The sequence below is a fragment of the Engraulis encrasicolus genome, chromosome 2 (assembly GCF_034702125.1).
Source record: "Engraulis encrasicolus isolate BLACKSEA-1 chromosome 2, IST_EnEncr_1.0, whole genome shotgun sequence".
NCBI classification, from domain to species: Eukaryota; Metazoa; Chordata; class Actinopteri; order Clupeiformes; family Engraulidae; genus Engraulis; species Engraulis encrasicolus.
This window is the reverse complement of record NC_085858.1, coordinates 52,029,428-52,051,636: the sequence shown is the minus strand read 5'-3', so window position 1 is coordinate 52,051,636 and position 22,209 is coordinate 52,029,428. Positions and strand designations below refer to the sequence as shown.

Below are 22,209 nucleotides of genomic sequence, written 5' to 3'. Positions count from 1 at the left end.
AGTGTATTTCTGCTGCCAACTCGGATGGCTGCCTTGTTCCACATACACACACAGATGCACTGTATTTTATTAGGCTATTATTAGGCCTATTTCATTCCAGAATTCCTGCTGCCCATTCTTCATTTCCATTTTCATGAATAGCACTTTTCAATTTCTAGGTATTATGACAGCAAACATTGCATTTTTCATCAATGAAAAAATGAAAAGGGGGATTTTCTCCATGATCCTCAATTTTTAATTTCCAGAAACAGGCATTTTTAGCTGCAAAACTTACTATGTTCATGTAACCCAGTTGACAAATGCATATTAAACAGGTAGGCCTATTAGTTGATTAAATAGCATAAATAGTCAAATGGGATAATAAATAGTGATAATACTGATAAGGCAATTCGTGAATGATGGGTTGTTATTGTTAAAAACACGATTAACACATATTTGATATAGCCTAACTTTTACTGTGACAGTTACGTTATGGGACTTTTATTTTGACATGCGTTTCCATGCATTCAGCTTTCCGTGGAGCCGTTCTAGTCAGTTGAGCTGAGAAGAGCTCCAAAGCTGAATTGAAGACTCCGTTTCTTCTGCTCCACCTTGGAGCTAGATATTGATAGAAAAGTAATTCTAAGTTAATGATAACTACTTCTAAGTTTCCTTTTGGACCACCGAGCGACCTGCTCTGTAAATCTTTTGTGTTTTGAAGAGAAAGAAGCTGCGCTTCGTCGTGTATTGTTTCTGTTGAATCGTCTCGGTAAGGCAACCACCTGTAACTTATTTTCCCTACTGATGTAACTTGAGTGTTATTGCTTATCACTGTGAAATACTTCGGTGAAACTTCAGGATTGTAGTTTGTTTTGTTAATACTTGTTGTGTTTAGTGTGAAAGGGGTATATTTTGGTTGAATTGAGTAAGTTTAAAGCTTGGAATGAGCTGCCTGTAATTCACATGCTTGTGATCACGCACCCATCACGTGCGAGGGGAGAGGTCTGAACGAGTCCTCCTTATCATTGCTGTGCTCGGCAATATCTGTGTGTAATTCCCGCGGTTTCAGTACCGAGTGATGTTTTTCATAGTATTCATCCTGTTATTTGACAATGGTTATGTAACTGAATGGTATGCCATGCTTTTCTGTATAAATGAAGTGTAAGCTTATGCGGTTTCCATATAGGCTATTTTCCTTTGAGAAGATTGATATTAATGTTGTACAACCAGAGGTGGAAAGAGTAGGCTACAGAAAATTTGTACTCAAGTAAAAGTATCTTTACTTTGCCTAAATCCTACTCGAGTAAAAGTAAAAGTAGGCCTACCTATCTAAACATCTACTCAAGTAAAAGTAAAAAGTACTTCACTTAAAAATGCAATTTGAGTAAAAGTACTTAGGTACATTTAATTAGCTTTCCTCTCGTCAATTTAATGTTTCTTTTTCTTGAATATCGTCCTCCATAACCTCTATCTCTTGCTTGGCACCAGCCATCATCCAATACATTGATCCAAGATAGTACAATAGTGGAAATGCCGTGTGCCATCCTGCATAATCTTTCATTTCCGGCAGATTGTGGCATTATTTTGCGTGGCATTTTGTCTATTTTTTACTCAGTACTCAGGCCAGGTTCCAGTGTAATTGAGTTAACTACTTGGGTCAAATGTACTCAAATACTAGTAAAAGTATTCATTTTAAAAACTACTTAAAAAGTACAACGTAGGCCTACTCATAAATGCTACTCAAGTACAATACTTGAGTAAATGTAATTAGTTACTTTCCACCCCTGTGTACAACTACTTTAAGTTTAAACTGTTTGAACTGATATTTGATAAGAAATGTGAACATTGTCCTGTGTACATGTGTAGCTTAACTAAGGGTATGGTTACACAGGTGACGTTTTTTGAACCTGGATTCCGCTGTGGATTGATGACTGCGTTTGATGGCGAGCCACCCACCCCATTGAGTCGGATCCTGTCCTGTGTCATTGTACATGGCGCATATGTGGACAGGTTGTGACCTGCCTGTGTCACAACAACACTGACTGACTGACTTGAGTTGTTACTTTAACGGTTTTTACAAAACTGAACTAAGGCCTTGAACTGAACGGAACTACTATAAAGGAACTACTTTTTCTTTTTTTTTTCTTGAACAACTGAAAGGAACTCTTTTCTCTTTGAGGATTCAAAGGACTGATTTAAAGGACTGTTGGAAAATAGACAATTACTCACTTTTGAAGGACAATTCATTTTATTTTATTTTAAAGGGTCAATTCTTTTCTTTTATTTTGGGAATATGTACATATTTTCTACCTTGCAATTCATAACTAAAGAAAGAAAAAAAGTATATCCTTGTGTGGTGTCTTTTAATTGTACTTATCTTTTTGCACTCTCCCAGAGCCTAGTGTCTTTATTCTCTAGCTATTGAACCTGGCCTATCATCGACGTGTACATACCTAGTAGTGGGTTACATTCATACTAGTATATATTAGTTTATTACCTAAACATAATACAATTTGGCAATAAGCAGCACAGTTCCAATGAGCAGCATAGTTGCAATACTGTTGTTTGCCACAATATACAATAATAAAAAAAATGATTTCCACAATAATGCTTTGATTTGCTTTTGATGTTTTTTTTTCCCTTCTTTACCTGGTAAATGAATATCTGTAACTCGGTAACAGTGCAGAAACCTACCATGTACTTACATGATATATGAAACACGTTTACTTTCTTGGTAAGAAATTGGTAATACTTTGGTAAGAGCGTTCACTTTACTTTACAGTACAGTTTCCCCTTCTTTACCTGGTAACTGAATATCTGTAACTCGGTAACAGTGCAGAAACTTACCATGTACTTACATGATACATGAAATAAGTATAGGCCTATAATTGCTTGGTAAGAAATTGGTAATACTTTGGTAAGAGCGTTCGCTTTACTTTACAGTACAGTTTCCCCTTCTTTACCTGGTAACTGAATATCTGTTACTTGGTAACAGTGCAGATACTTACCATGTACTTACATGATATATAACAAGTTTATTTTCTTGGTAAGAAATTGGTAATACTTTGGTTAGAGCGTTCACTTTACTTTACAGTACAGTTTCCTCTTCTTTACCTGGTAACTGAATATCTGTAACTCGGTAACAGTGCAGAAACTTACCATGTACTTACATGATACATGAAATAAGTATAATTGCTTGGTAAGAAATTGGTAATACTTTGGTAAGAGCGTTCGCTTTACTTTACAGTACAGTTTCCCCTTCTTTACCTAGTAACTGAATATCTGTTACTCGGTAACAGTGCAGAAACTTACCATGTACTTACATGATTTATGAAACAAGTTTAATTACTTGGTAAGAAATTGGTAATACTTTGGTAAGAGCATTCGCTTTACTTTACAGTACAGTTTCCCCTTCTTTACCTGGTAAATAAATATATGTTACTTGGTAACAGTGCAGAAACCTACCATGTACCTACCAAACACTTTTGACTCAACGGCTACAAGAATGAAGATAAAGCCCATGGCAATGTGTGACATCAGCAATTGTTTTGTCAGGTAAGTACCACATTTACCCATGCAATAAATGGGTATGTATGGTGATAAACACAGTAACTACAATGAAATACTGTTCCTTGTAAGTTCTGACTTTGGAGTTGTGTAATTACCATCCAGAGCAGCACATTAACCTAGTAATTAAATGTGGCATTGCAGGTAAATAGGTAGTACTTTCATCCTTTTTTAAATTGCCATCAAACAATAATTACCCAGAAAATACACAGTGTAGTGTCATGGTAAGTTTTGAGGTTTTTCCCTCTAATTACATAGGATTTACATCGTAATAACCCCCTTTTTACATTCTAGGTACCATGTAACTTCTCTCTGTTACCCAGTTGTCACCCAGAAAGTACATAGTAAATACTGTACCGTAGAGAGAAGTTACATGGTACCTAGAATGGAAAAAAGGGAGGTAATTACGATGTAAATACTATGTAATTACAGGGGAAAACTCAAAACTTACCAAGAAACTACACTGTGTATTTTCTGGATAACAATTGGGTAATTTCTCTCTGTTACCCAATTGTTACCCAGAAAATACACAGTGTAGTTTCACGGTAACTTTTGAGTTTTTTCCTCTGTAATTACACAGTATTTACATCGTATTTACCCCCTTTTTACATTCTAGGTACCATGTAATTTCCCTCTGTTACCCAGTTGTTACCCAGAAAGTACATAGTAAATACTGTACCGTAAAATAAAGCGTTACCGGAACGTATGTTGTTGTTGTGATTTATTTCACTTAATTCTTTTGTGTTTGCACATGTGTGTGCTGTAAGTGTACTGTGGAAGTGTTAGTCATTTCTTGTGCGCATGTCATAGAGCCCAGTGGCGCGTACCTTTCCTGACATTGCTGTCTGCGGTGCGGAACTCTCCGGTGCTGAGCAGGAAGCACGCGCGGTCGTGCGGGTAGCGCTCGCGGCCTGTGCCCTGGCCGCCCGTGGCGGGGCTGCGGTCGTCGGGGCCCAGCACCTGGTCTATGGTGGGGCAGTCCTCATTGGCCAGGGCCGCGCTCGCCGCGTCGCCATTCTGCTTGGAGTCTGGAGAGCAGAGGAGGGAGGAGGAGGGAGGGAGGGGGAGAAGAAGGAGGGGAGGGATAGGTTCGGAAGGGGAGTGGGGGAGAGAGAGAGAGAGGAATGGACAGAAAGAAAGAAAGAAAGAAAGAAAGAAAGAAAGAAAGAAAGAAAGAAAGAAAGAAAGAAAGAAAGAAAGAAAGAAAGAAAGAAAGAAAGAAAGAAGGAAAGAAAGAAAGGGAGAGGGATAGCGAGAGGGAGAGGGAGAGAAAGAGAGAGAGAGAGGGAGAGAGTGGGGGGTTGAGAAAGATAGAGAGGAGGGGACAGAAAAAGAGAGGAAGATGGAGAGAGAGCGGGTAAAATGCCAGAGCGTGGTGTGGGAGAGAGAGAGAGAGAGAGAGAGAGAGAGAGAGAGAGAGAGAGAGAGAGAGAGAGAGAGAGAGAGAGAGAGAGAGAGAGAGAGATAGAAATAGAGATAACCAGAGTCAGAGGGGACGAAAAAAAGGGGTGGAAGGGTGCAGGGTGGGGGTGGAGAGAAGTGAGAACCGGGAAGGGAAGTTGAAAAGGACAGTACAGAATGTGAACAAGAGACACACACAAGAGAAAGAGAGAGAAAGACAGCAACAGAGGGACGGAGGGAACAAAAATGGTGCGGTGGGTGAAAAAGAGGAGGGGTGAACAGAGAGGATGTGTTAGAACAAGTGGTACAGAAGGACAAACGTGGGGTGAGGCGAGGACGCGTGGAGAGACAGAGAGAGGACAGAACAGAACAGGTGTGATGATGTTGAGTAAGAGAACAGTTAGGGAACAAAACAGCAAGGGTTTACAGCATCAAGAGGACAGGTGAGGACGTGGAAAGATCAGAATTCAGATTTGAAGTGGAAAGTGAGACGATGGGACGGAAATAGGGGCGGTGAGGACAAATGAACTTTCAGGCAATAATATGGGAGAGGATTTTATGTGATTGAGAATGTAGGTAGAGAAGGGAGAAGAATTGAAGGGAGAGAAAGGGGAAGAGATGGGTGCATGTGGAAGGATGGAAGGATGCGGAATGAGGGAGTGAAGGAAACGATCGGCAAGGAATGAAGGGATGCATGGAGAGGAGAGGAATGAAAGGGAGGACAAACATTAGTAGTACTCAGACAGACAAGGTCACAAAATGGTGTGAAAATCACCTTTATACCATATGTTGCATGCACAAATACACATACACATACACAGAAAGACAGGTAGACACACACACATACGCACAGACGTACACACGGCAAACACACACATACAAACACACACAGATAGAAAAAACAGATACACACACACACACCCAGACACACACACACATAAAGACAAAATACAAAAAAACGTTTACACACAGGTGCTGCAGGATAGCTGGTGCTTACAGCTTTTTGACGCAGCTGTCAAATCAAAGATGACATGAGTTGACGTGAGATGCTGTACAATTTACAGAACCACCTCAGGCACAGCACTCCAAATACACGAAAAAACAGGCAGACAGAGAGAGAGGGGGTGGGAACGGGAGGTGGGGAGGGAGGGAGAGAGAGGAGAGGAGAGAGAGGACTAAAACCAATACTCTCTTACACAGCATCGTAAGTTGAGTGCATAGTTTATCCCCTGAGTTTGAGTGAGTTTTGAGGGTGTTGACAGTTGAAATCGAGAAAGAGGGAAAAGGAGATGGGGGAAGACAAAAGGATGAGAACAAATGCATATATACACACATACACACATCACTGAGTGTACCTCTGAATTTATCTCAATTTGTTCACCAAAAACTTCAAATCCTTTTCTTTTTGTTTTGGTCAAATGTCTGTTTCACATTTGGATGACTACACTTTGAATTGCCATTGCCATTGGCTGATTTATATTTTCAAGTTTCAACTTCCCAAAACTGACCGATGTACATTCTTACAAGAGTTGGTTCAGATACAATCTTTATGGCCTTGTTCTAGTTCCATAAGATTCTTCTCATTCCAAATCTGACGTTAACATTTGTATGGGGTTTGATTTGGTGGACCCAACGTTGCAAATATCTCATTGGTGTCTCATCTCAGCTATTGTGGGTTAAATACATTCAAGAACAGGTTGGAGTACAATTGTTGAACAAGATAAAATCCACAATACAGTACTAATAATGTGCTGCAACAATATAGCCTTTTTGGGAGCACATAACTGGTTTTATATTCTTCACTCTACACTGTTGAATTTTTTTTGTGTTTCAGCACTTAGACTTGATATGAGGAAGGAATGTTTGTCTTATATACCATTTCGTAAAATAATTTACTTGAAGGAAAAAATGTCACCCATATGTGAGACAGACCTATAACTAGAAAGTTGTTTTTTGGAGTAGACAGACTATAGGTATTATACATAATTTACTCAAGACATGATTGTCAAGCATCGTCATTCCTCCAGAGGGTAAACTCAGACGCAGTGTCTCCTGAAAAGCCAGAAACACTGAGACACTTTCTTTTTCTGAAAGTGAACAATCACTGGCATGCACCTTTTGAATTAAGCATACTTAAACCTATCCAGTTGGCTCGTGGGTGTACCTGGTGAGGGGAGTAAAAAACAGCTGAAAGTTTTGCCGGGTGACAAATTAGTCATACTGCATCTTAAGTATCTATATACTGCCTCTCTTGTTTTTTTTTCCAAAAGTGGTATTTCATTTATGGGAGTTGTAGGCCTCTGAGGTGTTCTTACTGTTTAAATCCCCAGAGTTGTGGAGAACGGAAGCTCTCACGTATAAATATAAATGTAAACTAATAATCAAATCATGTATTACATGGTGCATCTGACAAACTTTACATCCATATTGCTTTGACCTTAGATGACTATTTGTATTTCGTAAAAATTGTGTACTAGTACACTAAAAATCAATTCATGCAACTTGTGAATAGCAGATGTAATAGTGTCTTGTGTGTATAAAAGGGTGTGTCCTTGCATGTAAGGAAAAAACCCTGCTGTAAATTATGTAATTCTTCTTTGGCAGCTTGAGCAAAGCTGGGGTGGGGGGTTGAGAGAACATCCACCCACCCCATGGTCCAATATGCATAAGTGTACCTGGCAGCTAACAGCTCTACCTGGCGTGCCCACCTGGCATCTATACGTGGTGGCAGGCTCGCCTTGCACCGCGCTCCTTTCCAACATCTCATTACTGGAATTGCATCGGATCGAGAGCGGAATTGAATCGCCAGCCTGAGCTACTCATTGCTGTCGATGGCTGTCGATGGCTGGGGTTGGCTGGATCCCTCTATTTCTATCTCTGTCTCTGTCTTTCGGTCTGTCTGTCTGTCTGTCTGCCTCAGCGTTCCCAAGCCCTGGCCCTCTGAGAAGTGCCCCTGGCGTACAGCACAGTGCAGTGAGGGCTGATGCTCTGTCAGGCCTGCCTCACTGAGGAGAAGAGCTAACAGTGCTGTAATCCTAATCCATGTGTCCGCAGCCAGGAGACGGAGCAGCACAGCAGGAAATGTGGAGTTCTGCTGCCACTGCTAGTGCTACTACTACTACTGTTTCTGATACTACTACTACTACTACTACTACTACTACTTTTATTTCAACTGCTAGTACTACTGTACCTACTTCTACTACCATTAACACCTCCACCATCACCACAACAACAACTACTACTACTACTACTGTTACTACTACCACTACTGCCACCACTACCACCACTACTACTCCTACTACAACTACTTCGTATTGATAATACCAGCAGTGCGGCTGCTACAAAAACGACTGCATTTTACGGTACTATTACTACTACTATGACTACTACTACTACTACTACGACTACTGCTACTGCTACTATGTACTACTGCTACTGCTACTATAATGTCTGCAAATGCCCTGCTGGGCCCTTAACATTATTGTATTCCCCCTCTACACTGGCTCCTGTATGCCCTGCACTCCGCACTCTGGCACTCTGCCGATCAGCAGCTGGGCTGCAGTGATGATTACAGGCGAGTGAGATTACTCACGCTGTTGTCCATGCGGTTTATGGGAAATGTGACATTTTGGAAACCTTTTTTTGGGCGACTTTTGACAAGACGCCGAGGGCCAAATATGTAACTGGTCTTCAGCCAACAGAAATGCTGTTGAAGGACAAAGGGGCAGATATTATTCACTCATCTTTGTTCCTATGTTCTTGTCTACATTCTTGTGCTGTATGTGTGTTATTCCTTCTCGTGGCTTTCTTTCATTCACCCCCCCAAACACCTTGCCCCAGCCTAGCCTTGGGGGCAGCCATGACGGCCATTTCACTGAAGAGTTTGATTTCATGTGAGGCAACAAATGCCTCTTTTCCACTGCCGCTTTTCTGGTAGGCCTACAGCTCGACACAGCACGACTCGGCTGCCACTTTTTGCTTTATGATTGAGCTATGTCTTGCCTATTTGATAAGCAAAAAGTGGCGGCCACGCTTTGTCTAGCTGTAGGCCTACCAGAAAAACGGCAGTGGAAAAGAGGCAACATACAGTATCACTGCCCCTCCTCCTGAGACTGGATGTGCGTGGGGTTTGGGATACTGTAATGCAGAGACGGAGCAGTGAATAAGAGGGTGGTGTAAACAGAGCAGTAGCGGTGGTGCAAAAGGGGAACGTCCTGTGGATACAACGGGGCAGCAGACAAGGGTTAGGTTGCAAGGCCAGATGAAGTGAGCCGAGACATCGGAGTGCAAAGTAATAGCAACAACAGTACGCCGATACAGTGTAATTGAATTGCAGACCATCTCGCGTTCAACATACACACATGCTGTACAGTACGGTAAGTGCAGTTCACAGAGGCAGACAGACAGCAAGGGTTCACCCAGGTTCAGAAAATAAAATTCCTGCCGTGTATTGGTTCTAGCCCCTTTCACAAAGCCAGTGGATCCCAATTTGCACACTTCTTCAATTGGGTAAATGAATTAGAGAGTGTTAGGAGGGCAGGTAGGCTAAAAGGAATACATGGCAGCACTTTTACTTTCTCAAGCCAGTTTGTCTTCCTCTGGGAGTTTATGCTATGCTAACACACACACACACACACGCACGCACGCATGCACGCACGCACGCACACACACACACACACACACCAAATCTCCAGACACACACACCCATATTCAAGCATACAAGCTCTCTCTCTCTCTCTCTATCTCTCTCTCTCACTCTTTTTCTCTCTCTCTCTCGCTCTCTCTCTCTCGCTCTCTCTCTCTCTCTCTCTCTCTCTCTCTCTCTCTCTCTCTCTCTCTCTCTCTCTCTCGGGTCTCTCCCACAGACACACACACCTGCTCTGTTGATCTCGATGATCTCCTCCTGGGCCAGCGGGCAGTCTCCGGCCATGCTGCCCGACACGCCAATGTTGCCCAGCACGTTTCCCATGAGCCTGTGTGGCGAGGCGGTGGCCATGGCCAGGGCGTCGGGCTTGCAGTAGTTGGGCGAGCCGGGCTGCGGGGCACGCGGGATGTGCTTATTCCTCTTCTTGGGCAGCTTCTGCTTGGCCATGGCCAGCGAGTAGTACATGCCAAAGTTGTTGACGATGACGGGCACAGGCATGGCGATGGTGAGCACACCCGCCAGGGCACACAGCGCCCCTACCAGCATGCCGGACCACGTCTCCGGGTACATGTCCCCGTAGCCCAGGGTGGTCATGGTCACCACGGCCCACCAGAAGCCGATGGGGATGTTCTTGAAGGTGGTGTGGGCGGCTCCGGTGGGGTCGTCGGGATCGGCGCCCACGCGCTCGGCATAGTAGATCATGGTGGCGAAGATGAGCACTCCGAGCGCCAAGAAGATGATGAGCAGCAGGAACTCGTTGGTGCTGGCGCGCAACGTGTGGCCCAGGACCCGCAGACCCACAAAGTGCCGCGTCAGCTTGAAGATACGCAGGATTCGCACGAAACGCACCACGCGCAGGAAGCCCAGCACGTCCTTGGCGGCCTTGGAGGACAGGCCGCTCAGCGCCACCTCCAGGTAGAAGGGCAGGATGGCCACAAAGTCAATGATGTTGAGCGAGGCTTTGAAGAACTCGGCCTTGTCTGGGCAGAAGATGACGCGGGCAAAGACTTCGATGGTGAACCAGATGACGCACATGCCCTCAACGTACGTCAGCCACATGTCCGTCTCCACCTCGTACACAATCTCCTCTTTCGTCACGTTGCCCACAGTGACGTTCTCTGTCTTGTTGTAGATGGTGTTGAAGGCCTCGTGCGTCTCCAGACAGAACGTCGAGATGGAGATGAGGATGAACGACAGGGAGATGAACGCCACGTACTGCATGGACACAGTGAGAGAAGAGAGAAAAAGACAAAGAGCAGACTAATAATATATATATACACAGAAGAGCTCATTACGCTGTTAGCATATTGTTTAACATAGGTACAGTGATAACACACTTAATAGGTAATATGCAAACTGGGTTGACATTTCAGAGCTAAAGGAGCTGACAATGCATGTAAAAAAACTATCAATTAATTATACCGAGTTCCTTTTCATTCCACTTACAGTCTGCTCAAAAAGCGGAGAGAAAAACCATGGTGCGAACAGGACTGTCCCGGGTTATTTTGGGTAGTGCAAATTCTGTGTTTTATTTTTAATGCGATTTAGTGAGCTACATTTAGGAGCATGGAGGAAGCACGTGTGGACAGCACGAGCATATTTTAAGCAGCGCACTGCGTGTCTCGCCTTTTACTCAAACTAATGAATTCCTACTTAGGCTTCCAGCTCATAATCAAGGCAACTTAGCATCACTTCTTTTTGCATTAACGACGTAGCTTATTTTTAACCATCATGCATTTTTCATAATGCATTCCTTTTGGGTGTAGGGCCTATGTTTTGGGGTGGCAGTTTTTCCACAGGCTTAGAGTTTGTGTTCCAATCTAGACAAAGATTTATAGGTCTGGGATGTTGGAGAATTTGCACTTCAACGTAAAAAAAATACAAATCGACCAAGGAACTGGAGACAAAATCGAAGCTGCTCTCGGGCCATACTGTATGACCTATTATAGACGTCCCGTTCAGGGAACACTGAGACAGTGCAGTAGTCGATGACTGTGCATGTGGAGTTGAAATTTGGAATTCATGAGCTCTTGCTGCTCCATGACAGAGCGCATCCCATGTCAGAGAGCAGCCCACTAACCTATTGTTAGGAAACATGATGTTAAATATAGTACAAAAATCACTGGAGATCATGGCTGCAATGTGGTTTCTTGTCTTGTCCGGCATTGTGACCAGACTAGAGGGCATGATGTGCATCGAAACCACCCTCAAGTAACAGGAGCAGAATCCAGTCAAAAGACGTCTGCCTGCGTTCTTAGTTTGTGAACGATAGGGTACAGTACAGTCAGTGCGTTATTGGTTTGAGCACTGCAGAGGTTTTTGCTGCTTGCTCTTCTACCACTTGGAAGACAGGGGGCAGCAGATACAACAGAGAGCTCCTGCAAGGCAGCATTTGTTTGAAAGGGGAGGCAGAGAGAGAGAGAGAGAGGGGAGGGGGGGTTGGAGTGAGAGAGAGAGAGAGAGACAGAAAGAGAGGGGGAGGGAGGTAACCTCGTCAGTGCTGCAATTTCACCGACACACCGCACATTGAGCGAGGAAGAGCTGGAAAGAAAGGAGGATGGAGGGAGAGGGGGAGAGAGGGAAGAGGGAGGAGGGGCGGCAGAAATGGGGTAGCTGCATAAAGACGGGAAGCAGAGATGAAAAAAAAGAGGAGAGAGGTACGCCAAGAGAGAAAAAAAATACTGAGTTATGGGGTGGTGCATAACCACACAGCCACTATTATGAAAACACAGTTGTCATGTTCTTTCTCATACAGATAAATGTCCATTGATCGAGCAAGCAACGGTGTGCGTGAGTGTATGTGTGTGTGTTTGTGTGTTTGTGTGTGTGTGTGTGTGTGTGTGTGTGTGTGTGTGTGTGTGTGTGTGTGTGTGTGTGTGTGTGTGTGTGTGTGTGTGTGTTAAGGTCAGATTAGACTTCAGCAACTGCGAGCGTGAGAAGTCGCGTGGGAGTGGCCACGAACCAATTTTGTATTCATGCATCTGCGAGCTCTGCGAGGTCCGAGGTCTCGTTGCCAGCCACATTTGAAATTGCGCGATTAGGCTACTTTCACTACATTGTAAGCACTGCGGTCATTATTAAGCAATGTTGCTTTCTATCCCGGTTAGCTAGGTATTTTCACACAAATTGCAAAGGCAATGCAGTGGTATCATTATTTGACATACCCAGTCTGTTTTCACGAGCAGAAAATGCAAGCATATAAAGACAGTTGATTCTGCCAATGTGTGTTTACATTCGGTGGAGGAACGGTAGTAAAACCGCAGGCATTGTGCCACGAGTGTTCAACTGATGCATTGTTTGTTACTTAGCTTCGTGTATTTACACACATTTACACACAAGGCATTAATAAAGTTTTTAACAGAATACAGCTCTGCTCTCGCAAACTACTGGCATTGCGCTGCCACAAGAACAGAACAAGGAAGTAGCGAGACGACCAATCATAGTGCCTTTTTGTCTGCGTACTCCGCGTCCGTCCGACGGATAGTTAGAATTTTTTCGAGGCGCTAGACGACGGGCGCAGAGCCTCTGAGAGGGGGGCGTGGACTCGCATAGACAGAAAACGGACGGACGCAGATTCTATGCGAGCGAAGCATAAATCTAGCTTAAGAGTGTGTTTGTGTCACCATGTGGCACATGTGTAAGTGTGTGTGGCCTTTCCAAAGCCCAACTGCTTCGTTCTATCAGCCAGAATCAATATCATTTGTTCTTTTGTGTTTAGACATCTGTTTCACATGTTCATACACAGACCCACACAACCCAACACCTAACAATCGCATCATGGCAACACATTAACGCACATGTGAGAATGTGTGTGTGTTCACTGCTGTGTGTTTATGGCTATATAACACAGTGTGTTTGTATGTGTGCGAGAGTGTTTGTGTGCAAATTGAGAAGGGGTGCTATACTAAATACTGCTATGTGTTTGTAGGTATATAAGACGTTGTGTTTGTATGTGTGCGAGAGTGTTTGTGTGCAAATTGAGAAGGGGTGCTATTCTAAATACTGCTATGTGTTTGTAGGTATATAAGACGTTGTGTTTGTATGTGTGCGAGAGTGTTTGTGTGCAAATTGAGAAGGGGTGCTATACTAAATACTGCTATGTGTTTGTAGGTATATAAGACGTTGTGTTTGTATGTGTGCGAGAGTGTTTGTGTGCAAATTGAGAAGGGGTGCTATACTAAATACTGCTATGTGTTTGTAGGTATATAAGACGTTGTGTTTGTATGTGTGCGAGAGTGTTTGTGTGCAAATTGAGAAGGGGTGCTATACTAAATACTGCTATGTGTTTGTAGGTATATAAGACGTTGTGTTTGTATGTGTGCGAGAGTGTTTGTGTGCAAATTGAGAAGGGGTGCTGCTATTCTAAATACTGCTATGTGTTTGTAGGTATATAAGACGTTGTGTTTGTATGTGTGCGAGAGTGTTTGTGTGCAAATTGAGAAGGGGTGCTATACTAAATACTGCTATGTGTTTGTAGGTATATAAGACGTTGTGTTTGTATGTGTGCGAGAGTGTTTGTGTGCAAATTGAGAAGGGGTGCTATACTAAATACTGCTATGTGTTTGTAGGTATATAAGACGTTGTGTTTGTATGTGTGCGAGAGTGTTTGTGTGCAAATTGAGAAGGGGTGCTATTCTAAATACTGCTATGTGTTTGTAGGTATATAAGACGTTGTGTTTGTATGTGTGCGAGAGTGTTTGTGTGCAAATTGAGAAGGGGTGCTGCTATTCCAAATGCTACCTCCCACAGCCCCACCATGGCGACTCATCTGCTCAAATGTCTATTTCTCATCCTTTACAATTCTGTTGTCACCTTCTCTCCTCCATTTTCCTTACTGTCTCCCATTCCTATGCCCTGTCCCCGTCCCCATCCCCATCCCTACCCCTCTCTCTCTCCCTCTCTCTCTCTCTCTCTCTCTCTCTCTCTCTCTCTCTCTCTCTCTCTCTCTCTCCTTTCCTCTAAGCGCCATCTCTGCAAGGCTGACGCAACCAGATCCTTGCCTGTGCGGCTACTTTACCAAAGAAGCTGGCCCCGAGCCACCCATGTCTCGAAAATGACTGATCTGATCGTAAGACCAAAATTAGTCTCGCAGTCGCATACCATTAGGCGCATCAACATTCTTCCACAGCTCCGACCAACCCACAATCCAACCAAACACACTTTAACCCCCCCCTCTCTCCCTCTCTCACACACACACACACACACACACACACACACACACACACACACACACACACACACACACACACACACACACATGGACAGTACATTTTAATAAAACGTTTAATTTTTTTCATTGTTCCTTTTTCCCCACACACGTCACCTCACAATGGGAAATACGTTTTTGAGGACGACGTCTCCCAAATAACAACGCTAGCCAGGTCAGTCCTCCCCTGGCGTGGAGGAAGAGGTTCCTAATGAGGGGGGAGAGGGGCGTGCAATGGGGGGGCGAGGCGAGGGGGGGCCCGCAGAGACGCCATCGCCGCAAATTCCCTGAGCCGATTAGCAGCAGCTAATTTAACAAACCCATTTCGTCTTCAGCTGCCCTAGAAACTGACGAGGGTCTCTCCGAACTGTGCAGTGCCGTACTGTTGTCGAGTCAATGAGACAAGAGAGACTGACCTCCATGATCCAAAAAACGCACAACACCATGCACACATGCACATACGCGCACACACATTTACACACACACACAGTCTCACACACAGTCTCACACACTATCTCACACACACACACACACACACACACACACACACACACACACACACACACACACACACACACACACACACACACACACACACACACACACACACACACACACACACACACACACAAGCGCTGACACCTCTAGTGATGGGTCACACACACGCAGAACCTTCAACCATTTAGGCTCTCGGGTTAGGTTTGGAAATTGGCTTATTTGTGTACTTCATTTTCTCTCTCTCTCTCTCTCTCTCTCTCTCTCTCTCTCTCTCTCTCTCTCTCTCTCTCTCTCTCTCTCTCTCTCTCTCTCTCTCTCTCTCTCTCTCTCTCTCTTTGTTTGTGTGTGTGCATCCATTCAAAAAACAAAGAAGCAATACTGCATATTGGTTATTTGGAATGGGATAAAAGCCATTCAATCAGCCATACTATCCTAGTCTACAATTGTGCAACAATAGGTGTAGTTATACACTGAATATACAATGGACAGAGCAAGGCTATGACATAGGCATAACCATCTACCGTATAGAAAAGAAGAATGCAGATATCTATTATATTTATAAAATAAATATAAAATATCTATTATTTTGTCCTTTGCTGTTGGGGAAGTAAAGTTTTCATGTAAGGTTAGACAGAAACACGAGGCTAACATAACACAAGAGGAAACGATAAAAGTGAGTGAGTAGACAGAATGAGAGAGGAGGACAGGACAGGACACCAAGGTACGGTACAGTACAGTACAGCACAGCACAACACAGCACAGGGGGGAGGCGATCATATTTAGCGGGTCCTCCTGTTTACTGCACTGACAGGGAGTGCGGCACCACCGGGGCTAGCCGTAGCAAAGTCGCTAGGCTATGCAGTTCTCACACCCCACACACACACAGCACAGGCAGCTACTATCAATTTAGGATGCTATTTCTGAAACGTCAACAATAGGTCAAACACACCGTACAATTGGCGGTGAATGTACTGTCATGAGTGGACATAAATTTGCTACGGCTATATGGTTTCTGACAACATAACGACCCATTTGATCTCAATCAGATATTGGTAGGCTTTTAAAATGTTTTTGTTTACTTTTGTGACTGCACTGTACACAAACTTATGTGTGGGATTTTTTTCATAATGTAGTGGATATCGTGTATAGATATACTATATGTGTGGTTTTATTTCTGTGCAGTGCCTTTATTTGTCTAAAACCCAGACCCATAAACAATGTGTCCCAGAGTTCTAGTGAAGCAAAGACATGCCGTGAAAAATTCACAAGGTAAAGAGTCTGACAGAGAAGACCACTCACATGCATGCGGATACCTGAGGCTGCATGCCTTCTCTTCTTCTGTTACCTCTTTCGATCTCCTAGCCTATCAGAATCTTTCCTCTCTTTGCCTACCGCATTGTCTTCTGTGGTATTCTATTCTATCATATAGTATCCACTCATCTTTTTCTCTCCTCTCTTCTCCTCTCCTCCCCCTCTCTCCATGTCCTCATCCCCCCTTGTCTCTCCTCTTCTCCCTCGTCTCTCCTCTCCTCTCCTCATCCCCCTTTACTCTACTCTCCTCTCCTCACCCTCTCTCCATCCCTCCTTGTCTACCCTCTCCTGCATTAGCGTCCTCATGGCCATCTCCATCCCCCATCAGTCTCACCTCTGACCTCTCACACCTGATAACACCCCACCCCACCCCACCCCACCCCCACCCCCAGTCCCCTGCTCCAGCCTCATTGCCCTTTTGCTTCACCTCTCACCCCAGCCACCATAACTCCCACTCCCCTGCCACATCATCACCTCCTCCTCCTCCTCCTCCTCCTCCTCCTCCTCCTCCTCCTCCTTCTACACCATAACTCCCACTCCCCTGCCACATCATCACCTCCTCCTCCTCCTCCTCCTCCTCCTCCTCCTCCTCCTCCTTCTACACCATAACTCCCACTCCCCTGCCACATCATCACCTCCTCCTCCTCCTCCTCCTCCTCCTCCTACACCATAACTCCCACTCTCCTGCCTCCATCACCTCCTCTTCCTCCACCATAACCATCATTCTCACACTCTTCTCCACCTCTTCCTCCCCTTGCCCTCTTCTTCTCACCCGCCTCTCTCTTTTCCCCTCCCCTCCCCTCTCCTCCCCTCCCAGACTTCGGTTCATCCATCTTCCCCACTGCTGTCTCATTACCTCTGGTCAGTTCAGGCTGGCCAACAGCAGCATGAAATATATATGAAATACTCTCAATGTGTTCCTAACACAATCTGCCCAGACCGGACCCAATGGAACGGACAACTATTATTGTTTTAGCGATTTTTTTTAGTATATATATTTTTTATTCTATTATTGTATTTTGCTCCCCCCCCCCAATACAGATATGACATGAGATGGTGAGGATGTGGATGTGGCTGTGTTTTGAGATGTGCTGTGCAGTTTAGGGTGCACATGGGGAGATTGTAATAGCACACTTAGTGCGACAGAATAACACGAGCTAAACAGGCTGTCACCTAACGGTACAGTTATTGCGTCAGTAGATACCCTCTCTGTCTCTGTCTCTTTCAAACACACAACACACACACACGCACGCACGCAAGCACGCACGCACGCACACACAAAAACACACGGATAAACTTACAGACACACGGAAGCACACACGTGCCCACACACACACACACACACACACCCACACACACCCACACGCACGTACACACACACACACACACACACACACACACACGCACGTACACACACACACACAAACACACACACACACACACACACACACACACACACACACACACACACACACACACACACACACACACACACACACACACACACACACACACACACTATTATGCCTTTCCCTTCTTTTTAGTCTATCTCTCACCATCCTTCGCATCCTCTGTTGCACTGCACTGTATTGTAACCCACGTCCCCAACCCACTTTCACTTCTCTTCGTGACATAGTCACATAATCGCACAAGGACTACATTTCACCGCCATAGAACTAAGGTATTTGCTATTGTCATTTTGTTCCTCCCTGGTTAAGGCATGCACAACTCTTTTCCGTTCTTATCTAACCTTAAATCCTTACACGGTTGGAAACCAGAAAAATAACACAAATGCGTTTACAAGTTACAGATACAGCTCCCTAGAGAATCCATCATTTTTTGAGTCAATAGCATACAATAAAAAAATTCTGAGGACTTTTCGGATCTCTGAGTTTTAAATATTTTTTTAGGGGCTTTGTATGCCTGACAGGACAGTTGAAGATGGTCGAAGCGATGGGACAGAGGGACAGGGGAGGATCGGATAATGACCCCGGCCAGACTCAAACCGGGGTCCCCGTGGGCATGCAAGCCCAAATGTGGGGGGCTTAGCGCGCTGCGCCACAGCACCCCCCGGATCTCTGACTTTTATATGACAAACTGTATATATTGCCAAAGATAGAATAAAGAGGAGAAAAAGAAAAATACCCACCATCAGGGGCGATCATTTGCGTTAATGGAGAATGTGTTGCTAATTTAAGGCTACAGTGAGACAGTCATCATCTTTGCTTTAGATATGTCAGGATCAGTATGTCTGTAAGACTGTATTACACATGGAGGATTGTACAAAATGACTAGCGAATGTGTGCATAGTAACAACACTGGAAGCATCCAGGGGGAAATGACAACAGAAAACAACACGTATCCTTACAGTAAACCTGGGTATGCGGTATGGTGCACTGCTCCACAAGGACAATATTCCACTTTGAGGTCAGTACCATCACAAAAAAATGAGTTGAGTTGAGTGAGCATCCAGGGGGTACTGAGAAAAAAATAAGATGAAATACATCACAACCAAAAATAATATCAAACTAAAACCTGTCGTGTGTTAGCTTGTTTTATTGGTATGGTGGGGTACAGGTCTTTTCGTCGAATGCATTTTTTCGTGGGGGCCATTCGTATGAAACGTGGGACCATTCGTGTAAGCCATGGGATGTTTCGTCGAGGACGTTCAGTCTATCGCAAAGACCTACGAAACGTCCTTAAATTTGAACTAAACATCCTTAGGTTTGTGTATGGTGTATGAGAACAATATTACACTTTGTGGTCAGAACCAGAAGAAAAAACGACCAGTGAATGGAGCAGTGTCGAGGGAGAACACCAACAGAATCTTCAGAAAAAAAGAGAGAAATAGCTCAAAAAGCTTCAACCTAACTCTATCCCCTGTAGTGTTAGTCTGTTTGACTGGTATGGTAGATGAGGGATCCCTCCATGTGTGTGTCTCGCAGGTGAAGGATGATTCATCCTCTTGGCTGGTCTCTGCCAGATCTTACGAGAGGAGGGTTTTTTTTATCTGCTGAGCACCCTAAAAATGCGGCCTAGTCTTCTCCTCCTCCTCATTCTCTCCCCTCCTAAACGTCTGGACGGGGCTACTGCAAAATTAAACAGCCCACTCACACAGATTCAATTTGTCAGTCTATTGATTTAGACTTTGCCTTTATGCTTTGCCTTGCACTTCAAACTAATGCAGGGCCATTACAAACTAGACGTGTGTGTGTATGTCTGACCACACCACAGCCACCTCTTGCTCAAGACAGACGTGTTTTTTTTCTCTTTATTTCAGCTTTTGATGGCTGTTTTTGACCGGACAGTGAGATGAAAGAACTGTAATGGGGTATATGGTTTAAGAAATGACCCTGACTAGAATCAATTCATCCCGGGGCGCTGTGGCGCAGCGCGCTAAGCCCCCCACATTTGGGATTGCATTCCCACGGGGACTCTGGTTCAAGTCCGGCCGGGGTCATCTCCCAATCCTCCCCTGTCTCTCTGTCCCATCGCTTCCTGTCACCATCTTCGACTGTCCTGTCAAATAAAGGCATAAAAGCCCCTATAGAATAATAATAATAATAATAATAATAATAATAATAATAATAATAATAATAATAATAATAAAAGAATAAATTTATCTCCCATGGTTTGGGTGCTTACAGTAACCTGCAGCATCACATCATGCCTGTGAGATTATTATTTTTTGCACGAGAGACAACGAACAACATCCCAGCAAGCAGTTTACTCAACTGTGAGTGACATCACATCACAGTGTTTCCCATCCTGGTTTGCCTGACTAACATCGTTTGACTGTCAGCAGTTTTGCATTAGTGCGGATGTGGCAGTTCGTGTCAGCAAATGAGCCATCGTCAGCTTCCCATCTCTAAGCCAAACATGTGGTCATCACATGTCAAGGCACCTGCGCGTTCCAGGCTGTGCGTTACCCCTCTCGTCATCATAGATCATTTATCTCTCTGGAGTGGACTAACGAATGAATGACTCCAGTGAAGGACTTATTCCTGGTGGTAGACAACAGCCACCTACTCTGTTGCATGTTGCATGTGTACTGTGTGTGTACTGTGTGTGTGTGTGTGTGTGTGTGTGTGTGTGTGTGTGTGTGTGTGTGTGTGTGTGTGTGTGTGTGTGTGTGTGTGTGTGTGTGTGTGTGTGTGTGTGTGTGTGTGTGTGTCTCTGTGTGTGTGTGTGTGAGTGTGTGAGTGTGTGTGTGTACCTGCGTTTGTGCATTGTATATATCAACTGCATTATACACATTATACATATTATGTATTATATACAACTTTCTGCCCTTCTGTCCTTTATCAGTGCACTGTGACCCACCACATGACACTTACAACAATATACAGGCACCCTTTCCATGTCCAATCTATTCCCATTGCCTCTCATTGGTTCCAGCCTTATTTTTCCCTGACTTCACTCAAAGTGACCTAGATTTTTACACTAGTGCGGTACCCACTACACCCCAACACCCCAACCAAACCCCTCTCTCCACTGCATTACACTCATCACCAGCTCTCGCATCCTTGCGTTGCATCCTCTGCACCCCTGTATAGTATATTCACCGGCTGGTGTAGCTCTGTCACTCCTTTTCCATACATACATAAAAAGAAACACTTACAGAGTAATCTGGGACCAAAAAGATGTTAAATTGATGAGTGTTGAATTAACACTGCAAACTTTACTGTGCACACTCCCATCTCACTGTCCTTTGCTTTCCCTGCGTGTACTTTTGGCCTTCGCTGTTCTCTTGTGCAGACCTTCCCTTCTTCATGACCGGACATGTTTTTTTTTCTTTCGTTTTTTTGCTGATGCCCCTGCCCCCCCAATTCCCTGTTGTGGTATCATTTTTAAAGCCATGACATCCTTGCTTTACACTCAACTACCGGTGCAGTATTTTTTCCCAGATATACAAAAAGGGAAACTACTTGCTTGTAAACATTTGATACTTTTCTGACATTTGAGGTAACCTTTCCTCCCACACTCTGAGTACTACTGCAGTATGTACAAGTTTGTTTCTCTTGCAGGGCTCAGGACGGAGTGTGTGTGTGTGTGTGTGTGTGTGTGTGTGTGTGTGTGTGTGTGTGTGTGTGTGTGTGTGTGTGTGTGTGTGTGTGTGTGTGTGTGTGTAAGTGCGCGTGCGTGCACGCGTGTGTGTGCGTGTGCGTGTGTTCAGGCCTGCATACGAACAAAAAAACAGTAGAGAACAGTTTGACGCTAACACACAAACCCAGACCCATATATCATCAGCACCTACATCCCCTACCTAATATTTCCCCTACCTAATTAATTTGACAGGGTGTAAGGAAATGGGTCACGTAGAAGAGAGAGAAAAAGGAAGAAGAGGAAAGGAAGAAAAGAAAGAAAGAGAGAACACAGGGAAAGGCAAGAAGGAACAGCAGAGGAAGGAGCAACGAGACAACGTGTCACATGGCCGAATACGACAGCAAGAGAGAGATCTAAAATGGATATCACAACAGATAATTAGCATCAATTAGCATGATGCCTAAGGACTGGCTGGAAACTTCAGGTCTCATCATGTAAATCTGACCTAACTACGTCTGGATAAGACTGGAGCTTAAGGAAGTGATGGATTAAAAGG

General features: G+C 44.3%; 1 protein-coding gene across 1 annotated transcript in view; it reads right to left on the bottom strand.

Moving 5' to 3' along the window:
• Positions 1 to 22,209, bottom strand: part of kcnc3a (potassium voltage-gated channel, Shaw-related subfamily, member 3a) — an 85,111-nt gene that overhangs the window by 24,320 nt on the left and 38,582 nt on the right. The window contains exons 3-4 of the mRNA XM_063190813.1: positions 9,823 to 10,807; positions 4,374 to 4,574 (exon numbers count right to left, since the gene is read on the bottom strand). Of these exons, the coding sequence (XP_063046883.1) occupies positions 4,374 to 4,574; positions 9,823 to 10,807 (1,186 nt within the window). The remainder of the gene's footprint in view (positions 1 to 4,373; positions 4,575 to 9,822; positions 10,808 to 22,209) is intronic.